The following is a 24,430-nucleotide window of genomic DNA, read 5'->3' on the forward strand; positions in this document are numbered from 1 at the left end:
TATGAATTGGGGGCCAGACCGAATACATTTCTGGATTGAGAGAGGATATTGTAAACTTCCTGAAAATACCTCAGGGTTGCAGTGAGCATGACTGTGAGCCGAAGGACTGGACAGCAGCCAATGTAATATCCATTCTTAAAATAAAACACAACTACATGGAACAATTATGGGCCAGTTGGCTTGACATCTCCGGTACAGAATGTTAGAGAATCTTTCCTTATATTTGAGTTAAAGAGAAAATAGAAGCAGCCCGCAAAGATTTTAAAGCAACCTTTTTGGAGGATTAGCTTATTAGAATCATATTTATTATCTTTGGTTTATATGATGTGAAATGTGCTACTTCATAGCAGCAGTACAGTGAAAGACATAAAATTGCTATAAATTACAAATCAACAGAAGAAAAGAATAATGAGGTACTGCTCATGGACTATCCAATGGCAGAGGGGATAAAGCTGTTTCTGAATCATTCAGCTTGGCTGTTCAGGTTCCCGCACCTCCTCCCTGATGGTAATAATGAGAAGACTGAATGTCCCCAGTGACGAGTGTCCTTAAAGGTGGATGCTACATCCTTGGGATACCACCTCTTCAAGATGCCCTCGATGGTGGAGAGGGTGTGACTGTGATGAAGCTGGCTAAATTTACAACCGTCTGCAGCCTCTTGCAATCCTATGCATTGAAGTTTCCACACTAGGCTATGATAAAAATTACCAGAATGCTCTTTGGTGGCCGTATATTTGTATGACTTCTCAAGAGTCCTTGTTGACATACCAAATCTCAAACTCCTAATGAAGTAGAGCCACTGGCGTGCCTTCTCCATGATTGCGTCAATGTGTTGGGCCCAGAACAGATCCTCAAAGATGTTGATAGTTGGAACTTGAAGCTGCTCACTCTTTCCACTGATGACCCCTCAGTGAGAAGTGGTGTGTGTCCCCTCAATTCCCTCCTTCCTGAAGTGGTTAACAATCAATTACTTGTTTTTGCTGACGTTGAGTGTGAGGTTGTTGTTGGATCACTGCTCAGACAGCCGATCTACCGCAGTCCTGTCACCAGAAAGTGGTGTCATCGGCAAAATTATCGCTGCCATTTGGGCTGAGCATGGCACACACACAGTCATGATGTAGGGGGAGTAGAGCAGTGGGATAAGCACACACCTTTGTGGACTGTCAGTAAGGAGATGTTATTACTGTTTGCACTGACTGTGGTCTCCCAGTGAAGAATTCAGGGATCTGGTTGCAGAGGGAGGTCCAGTAGCATAGGTTTGAACACGTGCTGATTGATATTGAGGAGATGGTGGTGTTGAACACTGAATTATAATTGATAAATAACAGCCTGTCTAGGTGCCCTAGAGCAGAGTGGGGAGCCAGTGATATTGCTTTCACCGCAGACCTGTGTGGGGGCAGGCACATTGCAGCTGGTCTGGCTCCTTGTTTCAGGGTGGAGATAATTCTAGATGTAATAACCCTCTTAATACACTTCATAATTGTAGATGTGAGTGCTACAGGTAGACAACTCACCCTGATCTTCTCGGGCACCGGTTTGATTGCTGCCTTTTTGAAGCAGCTGCGAGCCTCAAACCACGGCAGTGAGAGTTTGAAAGTGTCCTCGAACACTCCCGCTTGTTAATCACCACAGTTTTTGAGTACCCTGCCAGGCAGACCATCGCGATGCTTATGAGGATTGACCCTCATTGAAGGATGTTCTGATATCAGCTTCAAAGATAAAGATCACAAGGTCACCAGCTACTATGGGGGTTCACAAGACATTGGTCTCGTTTGAAATCATAATGACACTTGACAGTACAGAGCTGTCAGCCTCAAATACATGTCCAAACTCCATCTTAAGGTGGGGGCAAAGCAACTCTTTGATAATATTGGGAAAGCACAAAATGTTTAAAGTGATTAATAATTTATATGGTCATTTGCTTCCCAGCTTTAAATTTGTTGATATTCAAAATCAAAAACTGCCAGAAAGATTGCAGATGCCATTCAGAAAAAAGGTCATCATTTAAAATAGTTTACTGCATAAATGCTGCCTCCCTGCCGAATATTTAATTTTAATTGCCAGTTTTTTTTTCTTCTCCCATTCCTGTTCCTGTGTTGAGAATGTTGACTCCTCCCAAATCCACAGCTGCATCACCCTCTGGAGCCTCAAACAAGTGCCCATTAGTTCATGTGCATTTTGACAGCAAGTAGCAAGAGGCTGTGAGGCTAATCACAGCCAACCCCTAATCCTGACATCATTCCAATGTTGTTGCACACACACTTCCAGCCAGAGTGCCTGGTTAATAATCAGGAAGAACTGCAGCCAATTTAAACCTCTGTAATCCAAATCTGTTGCAGGCTATTGTACCATAGTTGCTGCCGCCCTGCTTCTAATTACATAACTAGATACACATGAGCAATCAAACATGGAACTTTTCAGGTCAGTGTGGTTTGCCATCTGACTGGATAAACTTGCTCAACCTTCATTGGAGGGATTTTGAATTAAAAATTGCAGTGAATTTCAAGTCTCAGAGAGATATTTTTTGACTAATAGGTTGCCTTTCTTATCTAGAAAGTATGAGAACGGATCAGTGTCTACTGTGTTACCAATGACTGTACATCACGCCTGTGTTTATAGTTCAAGTAAATACATTCTTCAGGGAATATTTCCAGATAAAGCATGCAACCTCAACCACTAAAATCACATCTCTTTCAAAATACTACAAATGCTCCTGGCATATTTTATAAAGTCATAGTCATAGAACACTACAGCACAGCACAGGCCCTTTGACACACACCAAAGTGCTGGAGGAACTCAGCAGGCCAGGCAGCATCTACAGAAAAGAGTAAACAGTCGACATTTTGGGCCGAGGACCCTTCTTCAGTCCTGATGAAAGATCTTGGCCTGAGACATTGACTGTTTACACTTTTCCATAGATGCAGCCTGGCCTGCTGAGTTCCTCCAGTGTTTTGGTGTGTGTGGCTTTCGATTTCCAGCATCTGCAGATTTTCTCGATTTCGTGATTCTAGTTGGTGCCAGCTGGTTTTCTGCCCATTCCCATCTACCTGCATCCATACCCTCCATACCATCTGATCGATACTCCTATCCAAACTTCTCTTAAATTAAACCTGTATCTACCACTTCTGCTGAGGCTTGCCCTGTGGAATAAATCAATGCACAAAATACGAATAGTTTCTGTATTTCATAAAATCTAGAAAATGAGATTTAGTTGTTTTGTTAGCTTGAATTTTCATTTAAGTAATGCTGTAACAGACCCTTGAGGAACAGGAGGTAGGATACAGCTGAATAAGCTGACAATTATGCTCTGAGCCTCTGGAGTACAGAGAGCTCCAAAATAAACCCACATATTTTGTTGATTATTTTGTATTCCCAAATCTAAATCCATGCAACTCCCTGTAAATAACTGATAGCACTGCCACTGAGGTGTGGGAGAATTTGTATCATGCTTCTAGTACTAGGTGCTGTCACATTCTACTGTGATCAAGGTGGATGTGTGCCTCTAACATGCTAACACTAGACTCAAATGCTTGTCCTGCCTGATGCCTTATAGAGAGCTGAATAAAACTCAGGGCAAACAAAACACTATTCACCAATTTAGCCAGAAGCACATTCGGTGTGTTCAAATCGCTGAAGCGTATTAAAATATGGATTCCATTTGATGCAAACTTATTGTGCAGTGCAGCCATCACATGAGGAACTCAGTAACAGGCAGAACTGTAACTTATATTCAACTTGTCAAGCAAACTACAGTGCTGACAGCTTCTAAAAAAAAATAAATAAATACCTCTTTCATTTCAGGTTAAATTATACATTTTTTGTTTTTGGAGTACTATCTACTTTTGTACCCTATAGAGATATGTCTAGATTCACCATTGTAAACATTTAGTGGAAGGACTAGTTCAGACAAACTTTTTTTTAAGGCTTCTGCATAAATATTTTATAGCATTCCCGTCTTATAACTTTTTAATGGTTGGTTCAGATATATCCTCTATAGGGTGAAATGTTTTATAGCAGTTCTCTGCATTCCTCTTACTTACCAAGTTCACTGTTCCCAGGGGTAGATGTCACAGTTTCAGGTTACACATGTGGTCAAACTGTGCCGGGGGAGGTTGACTGGTTACAGCAGTTTATAATTAAACATTTTAGAGACTGTCTGATCAAAACATTGCAGAAAACACTGAATCAGAAGTCAATTGCATTCAACTGCCAAGCTCTAGATAGATTACTGGTGCAAATGAAGTCAAATGCCCATGAAACACACAAAATAGTATTAAAAATTACGCTTTTGATTTGGAGCGATGTGACTCAGCCCCACTCTGATAGGTTAGCCACCCACCCCCGCCCCCCCATACACCCACAGGTAATGGAGAACTCTTTCATCTTAATGTCCCTTTCAGTACTTTGCTTTCAACCAATGCCTTCTGAATAATATGAAATGTAAGCTGAAACCTACATCAGTTTACTTAACCACCAAAATAGTTGATATTCGTTCCATTTGTGCCCTTCCCCATTTTCATGGCAATGCAAGGGCCATCTTTTGGAAAGTAAGTGCAGAACAAAAAGTAAACTGCTGGAGTTGGTCAGGCAGCATCTGTGGAGGGAAATGGATAGTCGACATGTCGGGTTGAGATCTTTCATCTCGGTTTCTCCAGCTGTTTATTTTGTGCTCCAAGTCCCAGTGTCTGCAGTCTCTTGTGTCTCCGTGGATAAACAGAGCTTTATTTGAGCGAAACTAAGAGGGTGAGGTGACACTATTTCATTTTAACAACTAAACCATATTACTTGTTCAAGTTATTGAAAGGTCAACCAACATTTTTGTTCACCAGACAGAACTACATGGAAGACCAAGTAGAATGCCAAGAAAGGAGCACCTCTGCTTCCTCAAGAGGCCAAATAAACTTGACCAGGCTCCTTTGAACCTCACCGGTTTTCTTTTTTTAAATCAATGTACTCTAGAAAGTGTTTTATCTAATTGCATCATAGTTTGGAACAGCAACTGTTCTGCCTGTGGCCACAAGAAACTGCAGAGTTGAGGACACAGCTTAGCGCATCACAGCCTTCCTTCCATGGACTCTGTCTACATTTGGTAATGTAGTTAGCATATTCAAAAATCCCACCCATTTCAAAGATTCTCTCTTCTTCTCTCGGGCGTAAGATGCTAAAGCCTGAACGCACTCACCAGCAGGCTTCTATCCCACTTGTAAAACTTTTGAATGGCCCTTTGGTACTGTAAACTAGACTCTTGACCTCACAATCTACCTTGTTATGGTTTCCTCCTTATTGCCTGCCTGCACTGCACTCTCTCTGTAATTGTGACACCTTATACCACATGGCAACACTCACAAAATGCTGGAGGAACTCAGCAGGGCAGGCAGCATCTATGGAAAAGACAGTCGACATTTCAGGCCGAGACCCTTCTTCAGGACTGAGAAGAAAGCGGGAAGAAGCCAGAATAAAAAGGTGTGGGGGGTGGGGAGGGGAAGAAGGTTAGCTGGAAGGTGATAGGTGAAGCCTGGTAGGTGGGAAAGGACAAGGGCTGGAGAGGAAGGAATCCGATAGGGGAGGGGAGTGGGCCGTAGGAGAACGAGAAGGAGGAGGGGGCCGGAGGAAGTAATAGACAAGGTGAGAAGAGATAGAAGGCCAGAGTGGGGAACAGAAGAGGAGGGGGGTGAGGAAATTTTTTAACACTAGAATGAGAAATCAATATTCTTATACCAACAGCTTGGAGGCTACCCAGATGGAATACAAGGTGTTGCTCCTCCACCCTGAGATTGAGAATGCCATCGTCTTGGTTCAAGGAATCTGATAGGAGAGGAGAGTGGGCCGTAGGAGAAATGGGAGGAGAAGGGGGTCCCAAGGGGAAGTATTCGGCAGGTAAGAAGTAAGAGGTCAGAGTGCGGAAGGTGGAGGGGAGGGGGAGGAGTTTGTTTACTGGAAGGAGAAATTGATGTTCTTGCCTTCAGGTTGGAGGGTACCCAGGTGGAATGGTATTGCTCCTCCATCCTGAGGGTGACCTCATCTTGGCACAAGAGGAGGCCATGGACCGACACGTTGAAATGGGAATGGGAATTGAAATTTAAAATGTTCGGCCACCTGGAAGTAAATTATTCTGCATTCTATTATTGTTTTCCCTTATACTAAATCAAAGTAGGCTGTAATGAAATTATCTGTATGGATGACCCTCAAAACACAGTTTTTCAGTACACGTGACAATAACAAACAAAGTAATCATTTCAAATCAAGTAACCATTTGTTGTTTTAGTCTAGTGAGGCTTACATCAGTTAAGTACCACCACAATCTAAAAGTATTTCATCCTGATTTGTTAACTGAATATTGGCCGCAAACTCTACTAACTGATTTTGTAAATGTTTAACTTAGTCAGACATGGCAAAATATTTCAACCATTCCTGTTAAATATTAAAAAGAAATGGAAACTACCAGAATTGGAATAAGATGCATCAGATACAAGTGCATTACAGGTTAAAAATGAGAAAGGAAGGCACCTAGGCAGAAATTTTAAAATTCTTTTAAAAAAATTTGATACAAAATCACAGGAATGAAGTGCTGAAACCATTAATTATAGTGTACGAGTTTATAGCCCCCTTCTCCAACAATAAACGATGAAGAATTCTAGAAATGAGAAGCCTTTCCTACAATGAAAGTTGCATTGACCTTTAGGGTGCTGACAATAGTATTCTGACATTACGTAAAACAACCTTTAAATTTAAACAAGGTGCAGATAGTTTGCTGGCGTCTTGTGGCTGCCATTCTGTCCGCATATTCATGGACAGAGTGCTAAAAGGTACCTAGTGTAAATTCACAGAGATGCCATACACAGCCAGGGCTGTGAGGTACTGCTGACACAATTGATGCCATGAAGACATATTTACATTCGAAGCAATAGAGCTAAATTATTCCCTGTAAAGTCCCTGCCTTTGCATTCTACAGCACTTCAACTGGCCAAGTCTGGAAAAAGTATAGCTTAGATTTTGTTTTGAAAGTTAGATTAGCAACACAACCTATAGTTCCTCATTATTCTTTTTATGCAGTGTTTATTAATTTTTTAATTTATGGTAATTTTATACCTTTGCTCTGTATTGCTGCTGTAAAACAAATTTCACATCACATAAAACAGCTATAGTAAACCTGTACTGATAGAACAATTTCAGAAAGTAATGCCGAATCAAGTCTGCCATCACAAATATGATGTAAAAAGTTCAACCAAAAATAACATTTGCCACTGGCAGTGTAAAGTTCACATGAAGTTTCTATTTATTAAGGGGAAATAAAGTATTTATAGGCAACAGTCATTCAAATAACCACATTCTTTTGAATAAACAGACAAAATTTGCCCAATTAAAATACTTCATAACTTTTGACTGAAATCAAGTAGACTTATTAAATAGTTCAGTGACCAAATTTTAAAGCCTAAAAGAAAATGTAGCAATGGATTTTTTGGACAGAGGGATTAAGTCAATAATCTTTAAAAATTGAAAATTTGTAACTGCAGGAAATCTGAAATAAAAACAAAAATGCTGAAAAAACTTAGGTTCAGGCAGCCATCTGTTGAACATGTTGATAATCTTACATCAGAACTGGACAAGAAGCAAGAGAAGTGGGACAGGGGAAGGGATGGGAAAAAGGAAATTTCTCCAAAGGCGGAATGAGCTAATGCAGCAGTTAAAATCAAATTAATTTTTTTCTGCTCTCTATAATGTATTGTTAGCACTAAAGCCACAAGACACAAAATGCCCAGATTATACAAAGAAAGAAAAAGCTGAGCCAAAATAATGACAACAAGAATAGCCAGTTCTCATAACAACTAAAAGAAACAGCAAGTTATCTAAAGCTGGATTCACAATCAAGTCCCGCAGACTGCAGCGTGCCTGGACGAAAGATGAGGTGTTCCTCTTCAAGTTTGCATTGGGCCTCATTGGAACAATCCAGATCTGCACGTTTGGAATGGTCAGAGTGCTGAATTAGTGGTAAGCAACTGAAAGCTCAGGGTCACTCCTACAGACCTCGAGCAGGTTCTGCAAAACTATTGTTCAGTGTGTGTTTGGTCTCTCCAATGTACAGGGGAGCAGATTGGGAACACTGAATGCAGTGCACCACATTGAAGGAAGTGCAATTGTTGCTTCAGAAGGAAAATTGCTGGAGGAGCTCAGTGGTGTGAGTAGTACCTGGGAGTAGGGAGTGGAGGGGTGAGAGGAATTATTGACGTCTCTGGCTGAGACATTGCATCAGGTCTGTGAGAGGAGAAGGATGTAAGAGAGGGAGAAGGGCAAAATACAACACAGTAGAAGACAGCACACACAAAATGCTGGAAGAACTCATCATTTCAGACAACGTCTATAGAAAGAAATAAACAGTCAACATTTTGGGCCGAGACCTTCATCAGGATGGAAAGGAAGAGGGCAGAAGGGATAATAAGGAGAACAGAAGGAGTGAAAGGGTAGCCAAAATGGGGAATAGAAAAAGATAGAGGGCGGGGGGTGGGGGGGAGAAAAGACTATCTGAAGTTGAAGATCGATGTTCATGCCATCAGGTTGGAGGCCATCCAGGCAGAATTTGAAGTGTTGCTCCTCCAACCTGAGTTTAGCCTCAAGATGGCAATAGAAGAACCAATGGATAGACCTGTCAGCATGGGAATGTGAAGTTAAATTGAAATGGGTGACAGGTGATGGGTGGAGGAGGGCGAGGTTGAGGGGGTGGGGGAAAAGGAGGACGAAACTGGAGAATAGTGGATGATAAATGGTACACAAAGGTTCCAAGGGACTGGAATCTGATAAAGGGATAATGGAACCATAAGATATAGGAGCAGAATTAGGCCATTTAGCCCGTTGAGTCTGCTCCACCATTTCATCATAGCAGATCCAATTTTTCTCTCAGTTGCGATCTCCTGCCTTCTCCCCATATCCCTTCATGCCCTGACCAATCAAGAAGCTGACAATCTCTGCCTTAAATATACATGCACACTTGGCTTCTACAGCTGCTTGTGGTAAAGAATTCCACAGATTCACCACTCTATGGCTAAAGAAATTCCTCCTCATCTCCATTCTAAAAGGACACCCCTCTATTCTGACGCTGTGTCCTCTGGTCTTAGAACACTATAGGAAACATCCTCTCCACATCCACTCTGTCAAGGCCTTTCACCATTTGATAGGTTTCAATGAGATTTCCCCCTTATTCTTCTGAATTCTGGTGAATACAGGAACAGAGTTATCGGACACTCTTCAGATAACAAGCCATTTAATCCCAGGATGTGGCTTTCCTTTTCAGAACATAGATAACTTCTTTCTTCAAAGAACAGGGTTTCTTTTCCTCCACTATTGATGCCACACTCATTCAAATCTCCTCCATTTCCCTAACATCCGTGCTCACCCCACATTCCTGTCACCTTAACAGTGATAAGAGTTCCTCTCATCCTTACCTACCGCCCCATGACCTTCCACACACATCATCCTCTGCAACTTCTAACATTTCCAAAGGGATCTTACCACTAAACATACCTTTACCTTCTCTCTCCCAACCCCCGGTTTCCACAGGGATTGCTCCATCTGCGATTTCCTTGTCCGTTTGTCCCTTCCCACACTTACACCTGCCCATTCACCTCCTCCCTCAACCCCCTTCAGGGCCCCAAACAGTCCTTCCAGGGGAGGCAACACTTCAAATGCCGATCTATTATGTCCGCTGCTCCCAATACAGCCTGCTCTACATTGGTGAGACCTGTCATAAATTGAAGAACCACTCCTTTGAATACCTCTGCTCCATCCGCCAAAAACTGAACTTACCCGTGGCCATTTTAAATCTGATTCCCATTCCGATATGTCAATGGCACCTTCTAGTACCAACAGGCCATCCTCAGGGTGGCAGAGCAACTTATATTCCATCTGGGTAGCCTCCAACCTGATGGTATTGCTCCTTCTAGTAAAAAAATTCCCTCCCCCTTCCCTCATTCCCCACTTTGGCCTTTTTCCCCTGTTCACCTATCACTTCCCCCTCTCTCCCCTCCTCCCTCCCTTTCCCTTCCTCCTATGGTCCACTCTCCTCTCCTATCAGATTCCTCTTCCTTCTCCAGCCCTTTAGCTTACCCACCACTTAGTTAAACCTATCACCTTTTAGCTAGCCTCCTTCCCCTCCCAACCCCCACCGTGCCCAGTTTTTATTCTGGAGTCTTCCCCCTTCCTTTTCAGTCCTGAAGAAGGGTCTCGGCCCAAAATGTTGACTGTCTATTCATTTCCATAGATGCTGCCTGATCTACTAGTTCTCCCAGCATTGTGTGCGTGTGTTGCTTTGGATTTCCAGCATCTGCAGACTTTCTCATGTTTAGAATTTTAAACGCACTCTGAAAGAATACTACTGAGACAATTGAGGATGGACAAACATCAGCCATAAGACATTGGAGTTGAATTGGGCCATTCAGCCTATCGCCTGCTCTGCCATTTGATCCTAGTTGTCAAAAAAGCATTGTTAAGTCTGACGTTACAAATGATTGAGTGAGGGCCTCCGTTGGTCAGAGTCGACCATGGATATTGAGTCCTAGCTGTCGATATACTCAAGCCTGGGCAGTACGATATGCAGAACAAGCTATTACTCATGCAGCAAGCTCCCTCCTCCAAGCAGCTGATGAAGCCAAAGGAACGGTACAGACCGATACAGTTTGGTACCAGCAGCATCGCATGAGTTGCCAGTCAGCATTGAACTCAATGTAGGACTGCCTTAGGGGCTTCAGCTCCAGATTTTTTCCCTTGGGGTTTACTCCCAAAGTCTTCCCCACGAGTGGAGGTTTGAGATCAGAGTTGTCCTTCTTCTAGATGAGCTGCCAACCACAACTGGTGAGCCCCATCTGCCCAAAGCGACTGGTTTTAAGGTGCCAGTAACCCACCTTTGGTCCTTCTCCTGTCAGTAGAAATGGTTCCACCATGCTTAGTAGCTAAGCTACACATAAAGGCGAGGAGCTGGACTTGGTTGTCAGGGGCTATTTGAGGTTCATACCATTGGGAGCATGGGAGCATTTAATAAGTAGTTAGAGCTTGTCCCCACTGCACCACTACCCCTTCACCCGCCTCCCCCCTCCCCCAAGCCCCAACCCCCTGGCTATAACAACCTTAAGGAACAAATAAAGAGTTAGTAAATGGCAAATAAATTAAATTGGGATAAATCAAGTTGCCAGTGGCAGGCAGTTTATAAGTTTGTTCAACTAAGTAAAGAATTTGGGTCATAGTAGCCTGTTCTTTTGTTCATGTATAGAGGAGTGGAGTTAACAACAAATAATAATTTTAGCTGATGAAATGTGACAGCCCAATCTTTGTTTGTTTTTTTAGTTTAGTTTTCTTTAGTTTAGGGTTTTTTTCTCTCTTTACAAAATATCTCTTTCATGGTTAGTTTCATGGTTAAGAGATTGAGAGGCTAAACTACATTTGTTACTTGGAATCTGTGCTTATACATGTTAACCATTATTAATGTAATCCCAGTCTCTTTGTATCATTATTATTATTGTTATGTTTATTAATTCTGAAACAATAAAAAGATTGAAAAAGAAAGAAAGTAGCCAGTTCTTTGGTTTTGATTTCAAATGGGAGTAGATCTGGGATTTGAGTTCAGTTACTATGCCCACCACACAAACTCATCAAGATTCACAGTGCAAGGGTCATTTGGGACAAAGTGCTGATGCTCATATTGGCCAGCCTTTATGAAAGGATGTCCTTAGAGCAAAATTCTATTTAAATTGAAAAAGAGGGGCAATGAAAAAATTGTGATCGTATTAAAATATTGGTGCCTCAGAACAAGCTGATCCCCATGGAAATCACCAATGACACAAACAGCACAAGACAACTGAGACTAGAGAGCTGCATACAAATTTAATGTTACAATCCAATTGTTCAACCACATTACAGAGATCACTTTTATTTATGAAAATGTACAGCTGGAATATAAACCTACACGTACCAGGAGATGTCCCTTTTTTGGAAAAAGCATAAAAGGCTATACAATACTTTTTGCAAAAGTAAACTGCTGTTCTACAAAGACAGCTGACAGGTTGCATATTTTACTGACAGAACAGTGATAGTGCTATGAACAGAACTCTTAATTTCAGGCTGAGGTGAGAAGATATGACTACTTCAAGTGAATTATTTGTAGTGCACCAGAAAATCTTAAACCTTTCAGATAAATTCAGAACCAACATCTTTTGAGAATTTAATATACCTCATGCAAATTCTGGAAACACAGATCAATACCAATAAAATAACTTTTGGCAATGGTTTCAAAAGTGTACAAAATACCACAATTATAGTAGCTACAAAGAGAAGTAGAACAGGCAATATATGAACAGGCAAAAAATATTGAAAATATTGCAGTGTAAAATTTCACAATAAGAGCATTTCATTTGCTAAAGAAGATGAGGTATTTTCTTCTGTGCTAGTACAGTCCATCAATGGAATGAGCTGAACTGTACAAGCTTCTCAAAATCTTATAATAAAGCTAGACACAGATCACATACAAGATTCCAGGAAGCTCCAACATCATAAATACATTAGCCTTCAGAGTGGGGCTTCATTATGCCACAAAAGTAATCATTTGCAACTATATGTATGGAGATAATCGGGATCAAAAGCAATTTAGATTTTACATCATTTTAAATATGATGGAGGCAAATAAACATTTCAATTCCTAGAAATTTCACTGTTCCATTTACACTGCCAAGTTTTTTTTCTGATTTTGCACAGCTTCCAGTTTGTGAACTTCACTACTATCTTAAAACAGTTAATAGGCAAAAATGACATAAAACATAAATATAAAACATTACTCCGTAGACAGAGGTAAATAGATATTAATGCACCTTATCTGTCAGCAAGGTTTACCTTGTATAACTTGAGGTATTAGAATATATATAAATAACAAGCATGTGATAAAGAACAGCTATCATTCAAAAAGTTCCATTTAAAACAGATTAATTTCAAAAACATGTTAACAAATATAATTGTGAAGAAGCCTGGTACACAAGCACCACATAGTATAGGCATCTATTTTCACCAGTGTGAAAATCTGCAAATAGATTGTGTGAAATCAGTATTTCTTTAAATGACGCTAATCAAAATTATACAAGTAATTCAAATTATTCAAAATTACTAAATTAAACAAGAAACAAGCACTTTAAATAATCTGTACATCAATGCCTAATATCCAAAAATATTGGGACAAAAATTAATATTAACATGAACAAGAATAACCTTTCTATTGGCATTCATTCATAATTATTATTGTTTGTACTTAGACAAATCTGATGTGTTTTGCACAAAATTTTAACCCATATTTACTATTCAAGGTCAAAAAAATTAGTTGAATATTAAATCATAATAATAGATAAACAGGTGATATACACAGTTCAAAGTGAATTTGATTAGGAACATTTGATCCACAATATCCAATAATTTCATTTGATTTCCACCCATGAACATTATGTTCATAATACATGTACATAATGTTCATAACAATGAAAATTATGTTAATTAGTATACATTAAATATTTAAAAACAGACTAATTCCAGCAATTTCAAAAATAAAATACTCTGAAATAGGCTTGATATCATAATTCCCAATACTTCCAATTTTATTAAATACACATTACAAAATATTGCACACATCATAGAAATATTCCAAAGGGCTCTGCTGAGTTGTATTTTTAGACATTTTCTTTTGGATTAAAATCTCTGCATGGTACTATGGCTTTAAGTTAGTTGATATTGACTGTTCCCTAAATCAGAACAAAGTTACAAAAACAAAATATACTGAGAAAAGCATTCTTCAAGCTTCCATTGAGAGATTTAGAATTTCTGACCCAGTGTCTATCTTTTCTTCCTGCTGCTAAAGTGATGCCAGTGGATCCGGAACTCGTGTATGGCTGCAGAGATCATGACTTCGCTGCAGAGCTGATGATTCCCTGTGTTTGTACAAATTCTGCTGCTTATACTGAACTTTCAGCTCTATGAACCCAGTTTAAAATGATGAGGATTAAACTACTGACACCCATCAAGAAGCCCAAAATAATTAATGCCAGAGCCTGTCAAGACAAAAAAAAACAAACATATAGCATAAAATAAACCAAATATAACACAATCTAAACATAAATTAAGTTTCTTTTTAAAGTCTTTTTACTTTCAGCTTTTAATTCAGTAGTTTGAACACTGGTGTACCACCACCAGGTACCTGTTTGAATACACTGGGCCAAACCACCCTGCCTGACACTGGGCCAAACTACCCTGCTAGTAGTTTTAAACCAAAGTACCAGATATCAGCTATTTGCATCTTGGCCTTGCATATAATCAGAATGGCTATTCTATTATTAAATTCACTCTCCATTTCAGGAACAAAATTGTGATGTGCTGCACAAGGAAACAGATGAACTTTAAAAAAAAACACAACTTTATGACAACAATGACTCTATGGAAAAGAATGCAAGTTATTTTTCCATATTCTAATATTTTTTAATTCTTATAATATGGGATTTAGTTTTTTTCTAAGTGTCCTGAATTTTATTTATTTTACTCAGCATCATTTAAACTAAGTTGGAAGTTTTTGGCAGCCAGTGAGCTGGCAATGGTTGCCAGGGCTTTTCTAAGCAGGCCTGATGGATTGTCCAGGGCAAACTCCCCACCCAGAGACTATTCCTGCTGCTAGATGCACAGGGTCAGTTCATACAGCTATCAACACCTGGGAGCAGTAATTCTGGGCATGTGGCAAGTCTAGACAATAGACTGAGTGCAGGATGTTCCAGCCCATTGCACTCTACTATTTTAAGTGGGGTTCACCAACTGGTTGGAATGAGGAGAGTTTTAGGTGAATAAACTTAAAATTCATACGACACCAATGGCACTAGCCACCCTACCTTTAGCCAGCAGGGTTTCATCAGCAGTCAAATTTGTTTGTATACCCAATTTCGTTTGAAACTGGAGACATGACTGTACACAGCTGTGCAGTATCAATCTAGGTTTTTAGAGAAAACTGACACCTTCTGCTTCCAGAGATGTACCATCACTTTTCTACACACTCTCGGCAGGAAAGAGATGGTACTGTTTAACATCACTTCTCTCACACAATGCCTGTTATCCTGTAAAAGCGGTGGAAACAATGGGAAGGAGAATAGAGTAACAGATTAAAAGGGCAAGTGTCTTTAAAGCATTCCACATGGCAATGCTGGTTTCAATCTGTTATTCGTGTTTTGATACTTAGGGAACATGGCTATGTAGGCAAACATGGCAATCGACTAAGTGAGATAATCTGGTTGATTCTGACCATGTCCATTTATTCTGAAAGGAAACAAGTGGCTGTGACAGAGAGAACCGTTATGGACTGGTTAAAGATCTAAAACATTTTTAAATTAATGAAGTGACATTAGGGGATACAGACAGCACTTTGACAAATTATCCTCACCCCATTCTAATGATGGAGGAAGACTGATTTACAACCAAGTTATTAAACTGCTAAGATTAATGACAGCCAAGGTAACTGAAAGCCAGCTGTAGTTTTATACAAAACTCACCCCAAGCTTGTTCCAGGATTTTAAAGGTTCCCTGCTTATTTGTAAGTAGAAGAGTCCAGGATAGATAAATAATAAAGCAGCAGAAGTAGTAGAACCTGAAGAAATGGGAAAAGGATTTCAGACTAAGTTATAGTTCACACAATAGAAAAGGATCTCTGCCATTAAAGTTATCAAAAAGCTGAAATAGCTTTTAACTACATGTGCCTGTTGCATTTTTACGCATGGCATACAAACAGACCATTTGGCCTATTTCATGTCTATATTCCAAGCCCTCACATCGCTCAGGCTATCATACTCATTTCTTCCTCATTCATGCACCTTATTTGCTACAAAACATCAAGGTATTAGATGAAAGACTAAAAAAACCTCAAGTTTTTATTAATGCAGCCCAAGTAGAACTTCTTGTAAATGCAGAGATTCCTCAAACTCCCCACTGCCAATTTTTTTTAAATGTGAAGATTAAGATAATGCTCAACATTGGAACACAAAAGGAAACTTTAATCATGAAACCAGGAAATTGCAGTCTTTAGCTTTTATGGCTGTTAGTTTGATGGCAAATCTTTCAGCAGTTTCTCACAAATGGGGCAAGATAGGAGCATTATGCAGACCACAGCCTCCCTAAAAAGATTTCAACATGCTCCACATAGTCCCTGGTACTCATCATTCACACAATTAAAAATCACAGGTGCCCCAACAAAGCTTTTCACCAACATGTTTGCTGTGTTGTATTTCATTAAATACAGATGATAAATTGATTATTGGTGCTAAAGATAACTCTATTCAACCCTTTTTATAGTTTGCATGGCTCCCTAATTCTATCTTTAAAAGAATACAATGACACTTTATTTCTATTTTGATCAAAGATCACAAAATAAATTAACTTACCAACCACACCAAAGATATTTTGAATATTTGGCACGTACATTGCCAGCAGCACAATCAAAATTTGAATAACAAGCGTGACAACAATATGATGGATGTAGGAAAAGGGGCGGTTTGAAAAACACAACAACATTAGCGATTTCCTTGCCTGCAAATAAATGAAATTCAAAGATAATGAAACAAGTTTTAGAATAATTCTCCTTACTTGGTATAACTTATTTTTTTAAAAACTAGTTAAGCATTGCCTCTGAAAGAAACAGCAATAACATTTACACAATTATGTATTTCTGAACCAATCAGAAAATGAACCTTTTCTGACCAGTTCCTTGAATTTGTTTAGTTTTGGTTTTCAAGCCAGTTCACTTATTATTTATTGAGTGCTTTTAACAACTTAGAAATTGTATTTTACGCCCCACTTCCCACTGCAATTTAGGGGGACTGTAATTTACTTTTAATTTTTTCAAATCCCCATTTGTATTTATAGTGATTTTTTATCCTTATACTTTTTTGTGGATTTTGACTGAAATTGTTTCAAGCAGTACCAGTGAATTTTCCCATTGGGTCTGCAATGATCAGCACTCCAGACAGGTGATTATTCACCAACCTAAACTCTGTCCTCAGAGCAGGGCAAAGTATCAGTGCTTCCAGGGACACAAGAAACAAAAAAAAAAATCATATCCTTAAATTCTATCAACACAAATTGTTGTTTTGTGTGCTAATTGGAATTAACAGACACAAAGATGTGGAATGAGAGGGAAAGAATGAAAAGAAAACAATAAGGGAACGGGAATGTGCCTTGGAAAGGTGCAATGTTATCCACTGAGAGTCCAAGACTTGCAAAGGTGTAAAAATGGTTCTGAGATAAAGGCAACATTTAAAGGTGATCCTCAGTGGCAAAGTCCATAGATGCAAATTTTAATTCCAGCACTTCTGAAAGATCGAAAGATATTGTTTCAAATGTCATGAAAATTAAAAGCTGTACCAAAGTACACAAGTTATTTTTTAAAAATCAGAACTCACCGGAAAATGGATTAGAGGCACTGTCAGGACTACAGAGAAGAGCAGGCATAATCTTACAGACATGATGAGAGTGTCATGCGGCAGATATTGACTGTAGGTATGCAGTAACTGAGAGTCCACTTTGCCTAAAAGATAAAAAGTTCAGCAAAAATAAATAAATAAATTGGAAGGTTTACAGAAAGATTTCAGAAATGAAATTGTATGCATTACGCACCATAAAAGGTCAGGTAACCAAATAAAGCTGACAGCATGTAGACTGAAAAACTCAGAGTTACTCCTATATTAACTACATTTTGCATCTTGCTCTTTGAAGGCCTAGAGGAGAGAGAGAAAAAAAAAAGAAATCCATAAATATAAACCGTTGTTTACACTTGGTTGCAAGTATAGCACCCACTTTAGTCCAAAAGGCAAAAAAGAGAAATTCTGCAGATGTTGGAAATCCAAGCAACACACACGAGATGCTGGAGGAACTCAGCAGGCCAGACAACATCTATGCAAAGGAGTACAGTCGACACTTCAGGCCAAGGGATCAAATAATAACAATTTGAATGGCATCTTAGAAACTTGCATTTTTTTTTTGTATCTTGAATATTCTGTGCAAGTTTATATAGCTAGTGGGAAATTGGATGTGGAAAACATATTTTCCAAGTCAAATGCTCACCAACTTCATAAAAGAAATTAATTGCAAACTTGTATTCATTATTTTAATACTTTAGGCATCCACATCAATTTAAAACAGCTTTTTAGCTAGATTAAGTTAATATAATATACTATTTCCCTCATAATGATACTGGAGACTAGCCAGCGAGTCAGCAGCTATAATGTATTTCATTCTTTGTTATTAAGGATGACCTAATAAGGATGAAAAAAATATATGTCTGTGTGTGTGTGTGTATATATATATATATATATATATATATATATATATATATACACACACACACATGCTATTGGGAGGAAGAGTGAATTAAAATTACACTTGGACAATACAGGAATATTTTGAAGAGCAAAATTTAGAACTCAGGTGGACTGATTTCTACAGGGTAACAGGTATACAATAAACTATCAGCCAGCTTAAATAATATGTATTACTTTGTTTAGTAGGTCCTTCCACCCACTTACCTTTTGAGCTCACAGTAAATGGGCAATACAGATGTGTGACAGAGAAATGAAAAGGCCATGGTTGGAATTGCATAAGCACTCTGCAATGCAAAAGGACAAGTCATAAACTGGTTAAGATAAAACTGGTCTTGCTCCCATCTAACTAAATTTGCACTTTCTAGTGATCTACCTTGCACTCCATTCTTATTAAATAGCTAACCAGCCAAATATTTTGTAACCATGAGGCCTGTTGATGTTTTGTAAGAAGAGTTTCTGTTCATCAGGTATCATCCCTCTCCTGTTGCAACATGTAGGATTAATGCAGCATCTTTAAAGTACAACGAATCAAAGCACCTTACAGGAAGGTTATCAAAGAGAACAGAACACACAAGGTGCTTGGAGAGCTGAATAAGAACATGGTCATCATGGCAGATTTTAAGAAATGACTTGAAAGTAAGAGGCAGTCTAGAGTCAGAGTTGTACAACACAGAATGGGTCCTTGAGCTCACCATGTCAAAGGTAACATTTTTGCCTATCTGGACCAATTCCATTTTGTCTCAATTCTGTCTATATCCCCCTTAAAAGGTAGCAATTCTATGAGATTCCACTGTTACGTTCCAGATATCAACCACTCTGTTTAAGAAAAAAAACATTGCTCAGATAAATGAAGGGAGTCACAGCGATTTTAATCGATTACTTTTTGTTCTTTTAGAGCTGTCTGAAATAAGCACTGCCTGATTAACTGATGACCCAATTAACCAGAATTCACGGTACTTCTATTGGAGAGTTCCATGGGAAGGAACTTGAGCTGAACACCCATTCATTTGAAGAATGATTTGGAATGCACAAGCCAGATTTGGAAGAACACAGATTTAAAGGCTGCAAGTGCTTAATCCCAGTCATTATGGCATTTATTTGTTCCTGGAAGATTCCATTCAGATCAGTGCTGTGACTGGACATGTTCACATCACTAAAACTGGATTAGAGTTGGATCATTTTGTGAATAGCAGTACATCTCAGTTTAAGTTAAATCTAAATCTTTAGGAGTTAGAAAACACTTTTACATCTTTTCAGATTATGCATAATACATAATTATGAAATTTCCTTTATAAAAAGCCACCATACATGGCTTAAAGTGATCAAAAGCTGTTAGATGCAAATATGAATGTTACTGGGAGGCAAACTGTTACTGATCAGTGCAGCTTGCACCAGTGACGTGCTCCACAATTGTATTCACTTTATGCATACCATAAGAAAGAATACAAACCTTGTATGAAATTTGAAAAAACTTTGGCTTACACTCATCGGAACTTAAATTCTAAACAAGAAACAGAAGTTTATTATAATTCTGTTAAGATGCACATCACCCGTCTCTTCAGCTGTTTAATCATGCACAGTCTACATTAACCAACTTGCATATTACTACTTGTATTACTCATTAAAGTCACCAACACTTAAATATGAAAAAAAAATCCTTCCTACTTATTATCATACTTATTGGCATGCAACAAATTGGGGTTGGGTACTAATTTTTCAGCAGATAACAATAATCACAGCTAAGTCTGATTCTGACATTCATATATTTCACAAGAGACTATAAGGTGCTGATTAGGTATAGATTAATATTAATAAGCACAGCAGCGTCTCTACTCTCTGCGAAGGCTGAGAAAAGTCCATCTCCCACCCCCCCATCCTCACCACATCCTACAGAGGATGTATCGAGAGCATCCTGAGCAGCTGCATCACTGCCTGGTTCAGGAATTGCACCGTCTCAGATCGCAAGACCCTGCAGCAGATGGTGAGGTCAGCTGAGAAGATCATCAGGGTCATTACAGACATTTACACTACCTGCTGCACCCGTCAAGCCAACAGCCCACACACCCCTCATACAAACTCTTTTCCCTCCTGCCATGTGGCAAAAGGAACCGAAGCATTCAGGCTCTCACGACCAGACTGTGCAACAGTTTCTTCCCCCAAGCCATCAGACTCCTTAATACCCAGAGACTAGTCTGACATCTACATCATTTATTATTATATTGTAATTTGTCCTCTACTGTCTATTGTCCTATTTATTATTTATTGTACTGCCCTGCACAGTTTTGTGCACTTTATATAGTCTTGTGTAGGTCTGTAGTCTAGTGTAGTTTTTGTGTTGTCTCACGTAGTCTAGTGTAGCCATGTGTTGTTTCACTTAGTCTCGTGTAGTTTTGTGTTGTTTCATGTAGCACCACGGTCCTGGAGGAACGTTGTTTCGTCTTTACTGTGTACTGTACCAGCAGTTAATGGTCGAAATGATAATAAAAAGCGACTTGACTTGACTTGACTTGAGATACACTTGAAGTCTAGAGCAATTATAAAAGACTGGACACACTATCAAGTACAAATTTAAGTTGGAGGAAACCCATTACAAAGCATATACGTATTTTATAAAATTGGAATGCACCTGAAAACACATGTTAAAGTAATTAATTCTATTAAATAAAATGTTTTGAGTCAATTCATTTTTGTTCACCAATTCAATTTAAACCAAATTCAATAGTTATTTTTTAACCAGTTCTAAAATTGTAAACAACAAGCAAACTTTTGGAACACGGATTCAAAAGTTGTGAGAGGCTAAAAAATTTTGTTGCCTATAATCACAAGATCCTCATGAATATGAGTATCCCAACCCAATACCAATGAGATGGTCTTTTCATGGGTCTAGTACCAGCTCTTTTTAGAAGCAAGTGGATTAGCTTACAAAAAAAAGGGTACTGTTAAAAAGATCACTCTGGGTGAGGCTACAATGATGCTGGGATGGAATACAAGGCAAGTTATATTATATCCAATCATGAAATACATATACAAAAGAGTATCATAAGTAACTTACGTGAACATAATCTACAGTGCCATTAAACAACGGGCAAGGAATGAACCATTTTTTAACAATGACCTACAAAAGAAAGTATACAGTGTGTTTGACAAGATTTTGTTGAAATAATTCCATTTGTTTGCAGAGCCAGAACTAACGAGAACTTTCAGCAATTGAATGAATTATTTTTCCAATGATAGGGGTCACTGTTGAGCTTAATCCTACATATTGCACATTTCCAACATGGGTCTTAGATTACTAGTCATGAGTCGAATTTTTGTCATTTTACATACCCATTGCCCCAGAATCTGAACCCAGAGACGAACTGACAAATCCCTGATTGTGTATGCTGACCGAGTTAAAATCTCTAACTTTTCTAGTACATCTGTTTCAGTGACATTGCATTTACCAATGAACCATCAGAAGGAATTTGACTCCACTGCTTTAATTTTTTTTAGTTCAAATATTTGCTTGGAAACTCAGCAACCTGGAGAAACAAAATATGGCACTAATAAAGATGACTAGAAAAAAAAATTTAAAAATCTACACTAGTAGTTTCCAAACATTTTTTGGGTTACCACCTCCTTGGCTCCCAGACCACATTCCCTTTCTGGCCATTACATAAAAATTATAAAGAATTTTGAGTTATGATGCACAGTGAAAGAAAACAGAAACTGCCAATTTAATGCAGGGACAAATAATTGCAAAATGTTTTTCAAATCAATTAAAAGTTACAAATAAAATGTCTTTAATTACAGTAAAAACAATTTTCATCAATTTTAGAGAGTATGTTAGTCCAACTTTTCACTACTTCAGTGCTTTTTCACTCCTCACTGAGATGGATGGACTTGGTGCAGTATATCTGCTTCTCATATCAGGTTGAATATCTATCATTCAGAAAGAGTCTCCCATTCCCTCATTGCTTTGAATGAAGTTGGGTGACTGCACTGAAATTGCACTCCACTAAATGTGATGTTGCAAAGGCAATAAGAAACCAACTTTATATTTTTCCCACAGTGCAGGATACTGTTCAGAGATTTCATTCTGCATTCAAAAGCCTTGATATGATTTGTTGAACCTCGGCTTCAGCTCAAAGTCATTTTGTAGTGAGATCCGTACTTCCTCCATCTTTCCTGTTAATTCCTCATTACAAGTGTTCAAGAATGGATTTATTACCGAATCTGGAATTTGGATCAAGAGAAGATTCTGAAATTGTCAGACATGTCCTTATGCAGCTCACCCAGGTGGGCACAATATATTTGAATATCATCTGGTATTCCTTCTTTCTCTTCCAACTCAGAGATGCTCTGAAATTGGAAAAGGTCGCAATGGCCAATGATGCACTTAAATAGGGTTAACTTGGACAGAAATGTGGAGACGACTGATTTGACTTTGATAAGATTCACATAATTTCTTTGCAATTGAAGATTGATTTCACTAAGTTTCGCAAATAATTCTGACAAATAAGCAACATCATGCCTAATATTCCAGGGTTGATCATTTCCGAGCATCTCAAGTCTTCATAAAAAATGTTATCACAGTTTCAAATATTGCATAAAACCATCTCAAGGAGTTTCCTTTTGAGAGCCATCTGGCTTCAATGTGCAACAGCAAACTTTCAAGCTGTTGATCGTTCTCAATACAGTCCTCAAAAGAGTTGAGAACTAAGAGCATGAAACTTTATTTTATTTACCACTGTGATAACACTATATAATGACTTGTGCAGCTGATCTCTTGGGTTTTTTGCAACAAGTTGCTGCCTGTGAACTACATGGTGAATGGTAAATATGCTAGGGTCAGTTTTTTTTCCCCAATACAGTTATAACCCCACAGTGGTGTCCTGTCATTGATAGTGCCTCATCTGCTGTATAAGCAAGAATATTGGTGAGCAGAATGTCCTTCTCTTTGAAAAAGTGCTCAACAAACCGAAACACTGACTTCTGTGTTGTATCTGTTTCTAGACCCCTTGTAAGTAACAATTCTTGAACTATGCTTTCATCTTTTATGAAACAAATATAACCAAGAAGCAAAGATTTATTGTCTAGCAAAGATGACTCATCCAATTGCAGAGCAAATTCTGTTGTCTTATGTATGTAACACAATGTGTTCTTCTGCATTCTCAGACATTTCATCTATTCATCTTTGAACAGAGTTGTCGCTGAGCACAATCGCTTTAATTACTTGGTCTGGTGAATCAAGCAAAATTAATTCCTCTGTTGACTTATGCAAAACTATTCTCAGAACCACCCTTACGGCTGGCAGAATCAGTTCTTGTTCAATTGTATGGGGCTTTCCAGATTTAGCAATGAACAATGAAATGTTGTGTGAAGCACACAAACCATCACTGTGTTGCTGTGAAGTGCTAGCAAACATGTTTTGAAGTGTTTTCTATTTCTGAAAGTTCTTACAAAGTGACTGAAAATAAGCCAAGTTCTTGTTTGCTTTATCAAATGTACTCTTCAAATGTTCAAGGAGCCTGGATGACTTCATTGCCTCATTTGAAAAAAAAACTTTTTCATACAAGCATTGACTGCTGTTGGTTGCTCGGTGCTGGTATAAATCCATATTTCAGATACACCACACTGTAGTGTTTAATTTCTTTTTCATTTGGTCTGCTTCTGCCATTTTCATTATGGATTAACGACCACAACCACCTACTGTTTAAGCCTAACCTCAAGCACTGTGATCAGTAAAGGTAGAGTTACATCATCATAGCTCAGGCAAAACCAGACACTCTGCCTGAAGGTAAATAAGGTGGGGCAGCAATATCTCCATTGGACCGTAGACTACAGAAATGCCGTCAAGAACAGGCAGATTTAGAACTTTACTCCATTGAACGCCATACCCTAATTCGCAGGCATTGCTTTTGCTGCGTGATTAGAATATAGGAATCGTACTATCACTGTATTACATATTGGTAACAATGCATACCAAGCCTGGAAATAACATGATTTCTCCAGTCCAGATTTCTCATGATATGCCAAATAGAAAAGAGCCATCTTGCTTTTCAACACACTTTGAGCAAAGT

The 24,430-nt window shown here is 38.8% G+C and overlaps 1 protein-coding gene across 1 annotated transcript in view; it reads right to left on the reverse strand.

The window, feature by feature from the left end:
• Positions 1-11,861: 11,861 nt before the first annotated feature.
• The window catches only part of slc38a6 (solute carrier family 38 member 6), a 53,695-nt gene continuing 41,126 nt past the window's right edge, over positions 11,862-24,430 (reverse strand). Inside the window, exons 9-16 of the mRNA XM_063046489.1 lie at positions 21,421-21,483; positions 19,819-19,869; positions 18,573-18,652; positions 17,665-17,765; positions 17,451-17,575; positions 16,434-16,578; positions 15,549-15,643; positions 11,862-14,069 (exon numbers count right to left, since the gene is read on the reverse strand). Coding sequence (XP_062902559.1) covers positions 13,974-14,069; positions 15,549-15,643; positions 16,434-16,578; positions 17,451-17,575; positions 17,665-17,765; positions 18,573-18,652; positions 19,819-19,869; positions 21,421-21,483 — 756 coding nt within the window. The 3' untranslated portion in view covers positions 11,862-13,973. The remainder of the gene's footprint in view (positions 14,070-15,548; positions 15,644-16,433; positions 16,579-17,450; positions 17,576-17,664; positions 17,766-18,572; positions 18,653-19,818; positions 19,870-21,420; positions 21,484-24,430) is intronic.

This window comes from Mobula hypostoma, chromosome 1 (genome assembly GCF_963921235.1).
Source record: "Mobula hypostoma chromosome 1, sMobHyp1.1, whole genome shotgun sequence".
Taxonomy (NCBI): Eukaryota; Metazoa; Chordata; class Chondrichthyes; order Myliobatiformes; family Myliobatidae; genus Mobula; species Mobula hypostoma.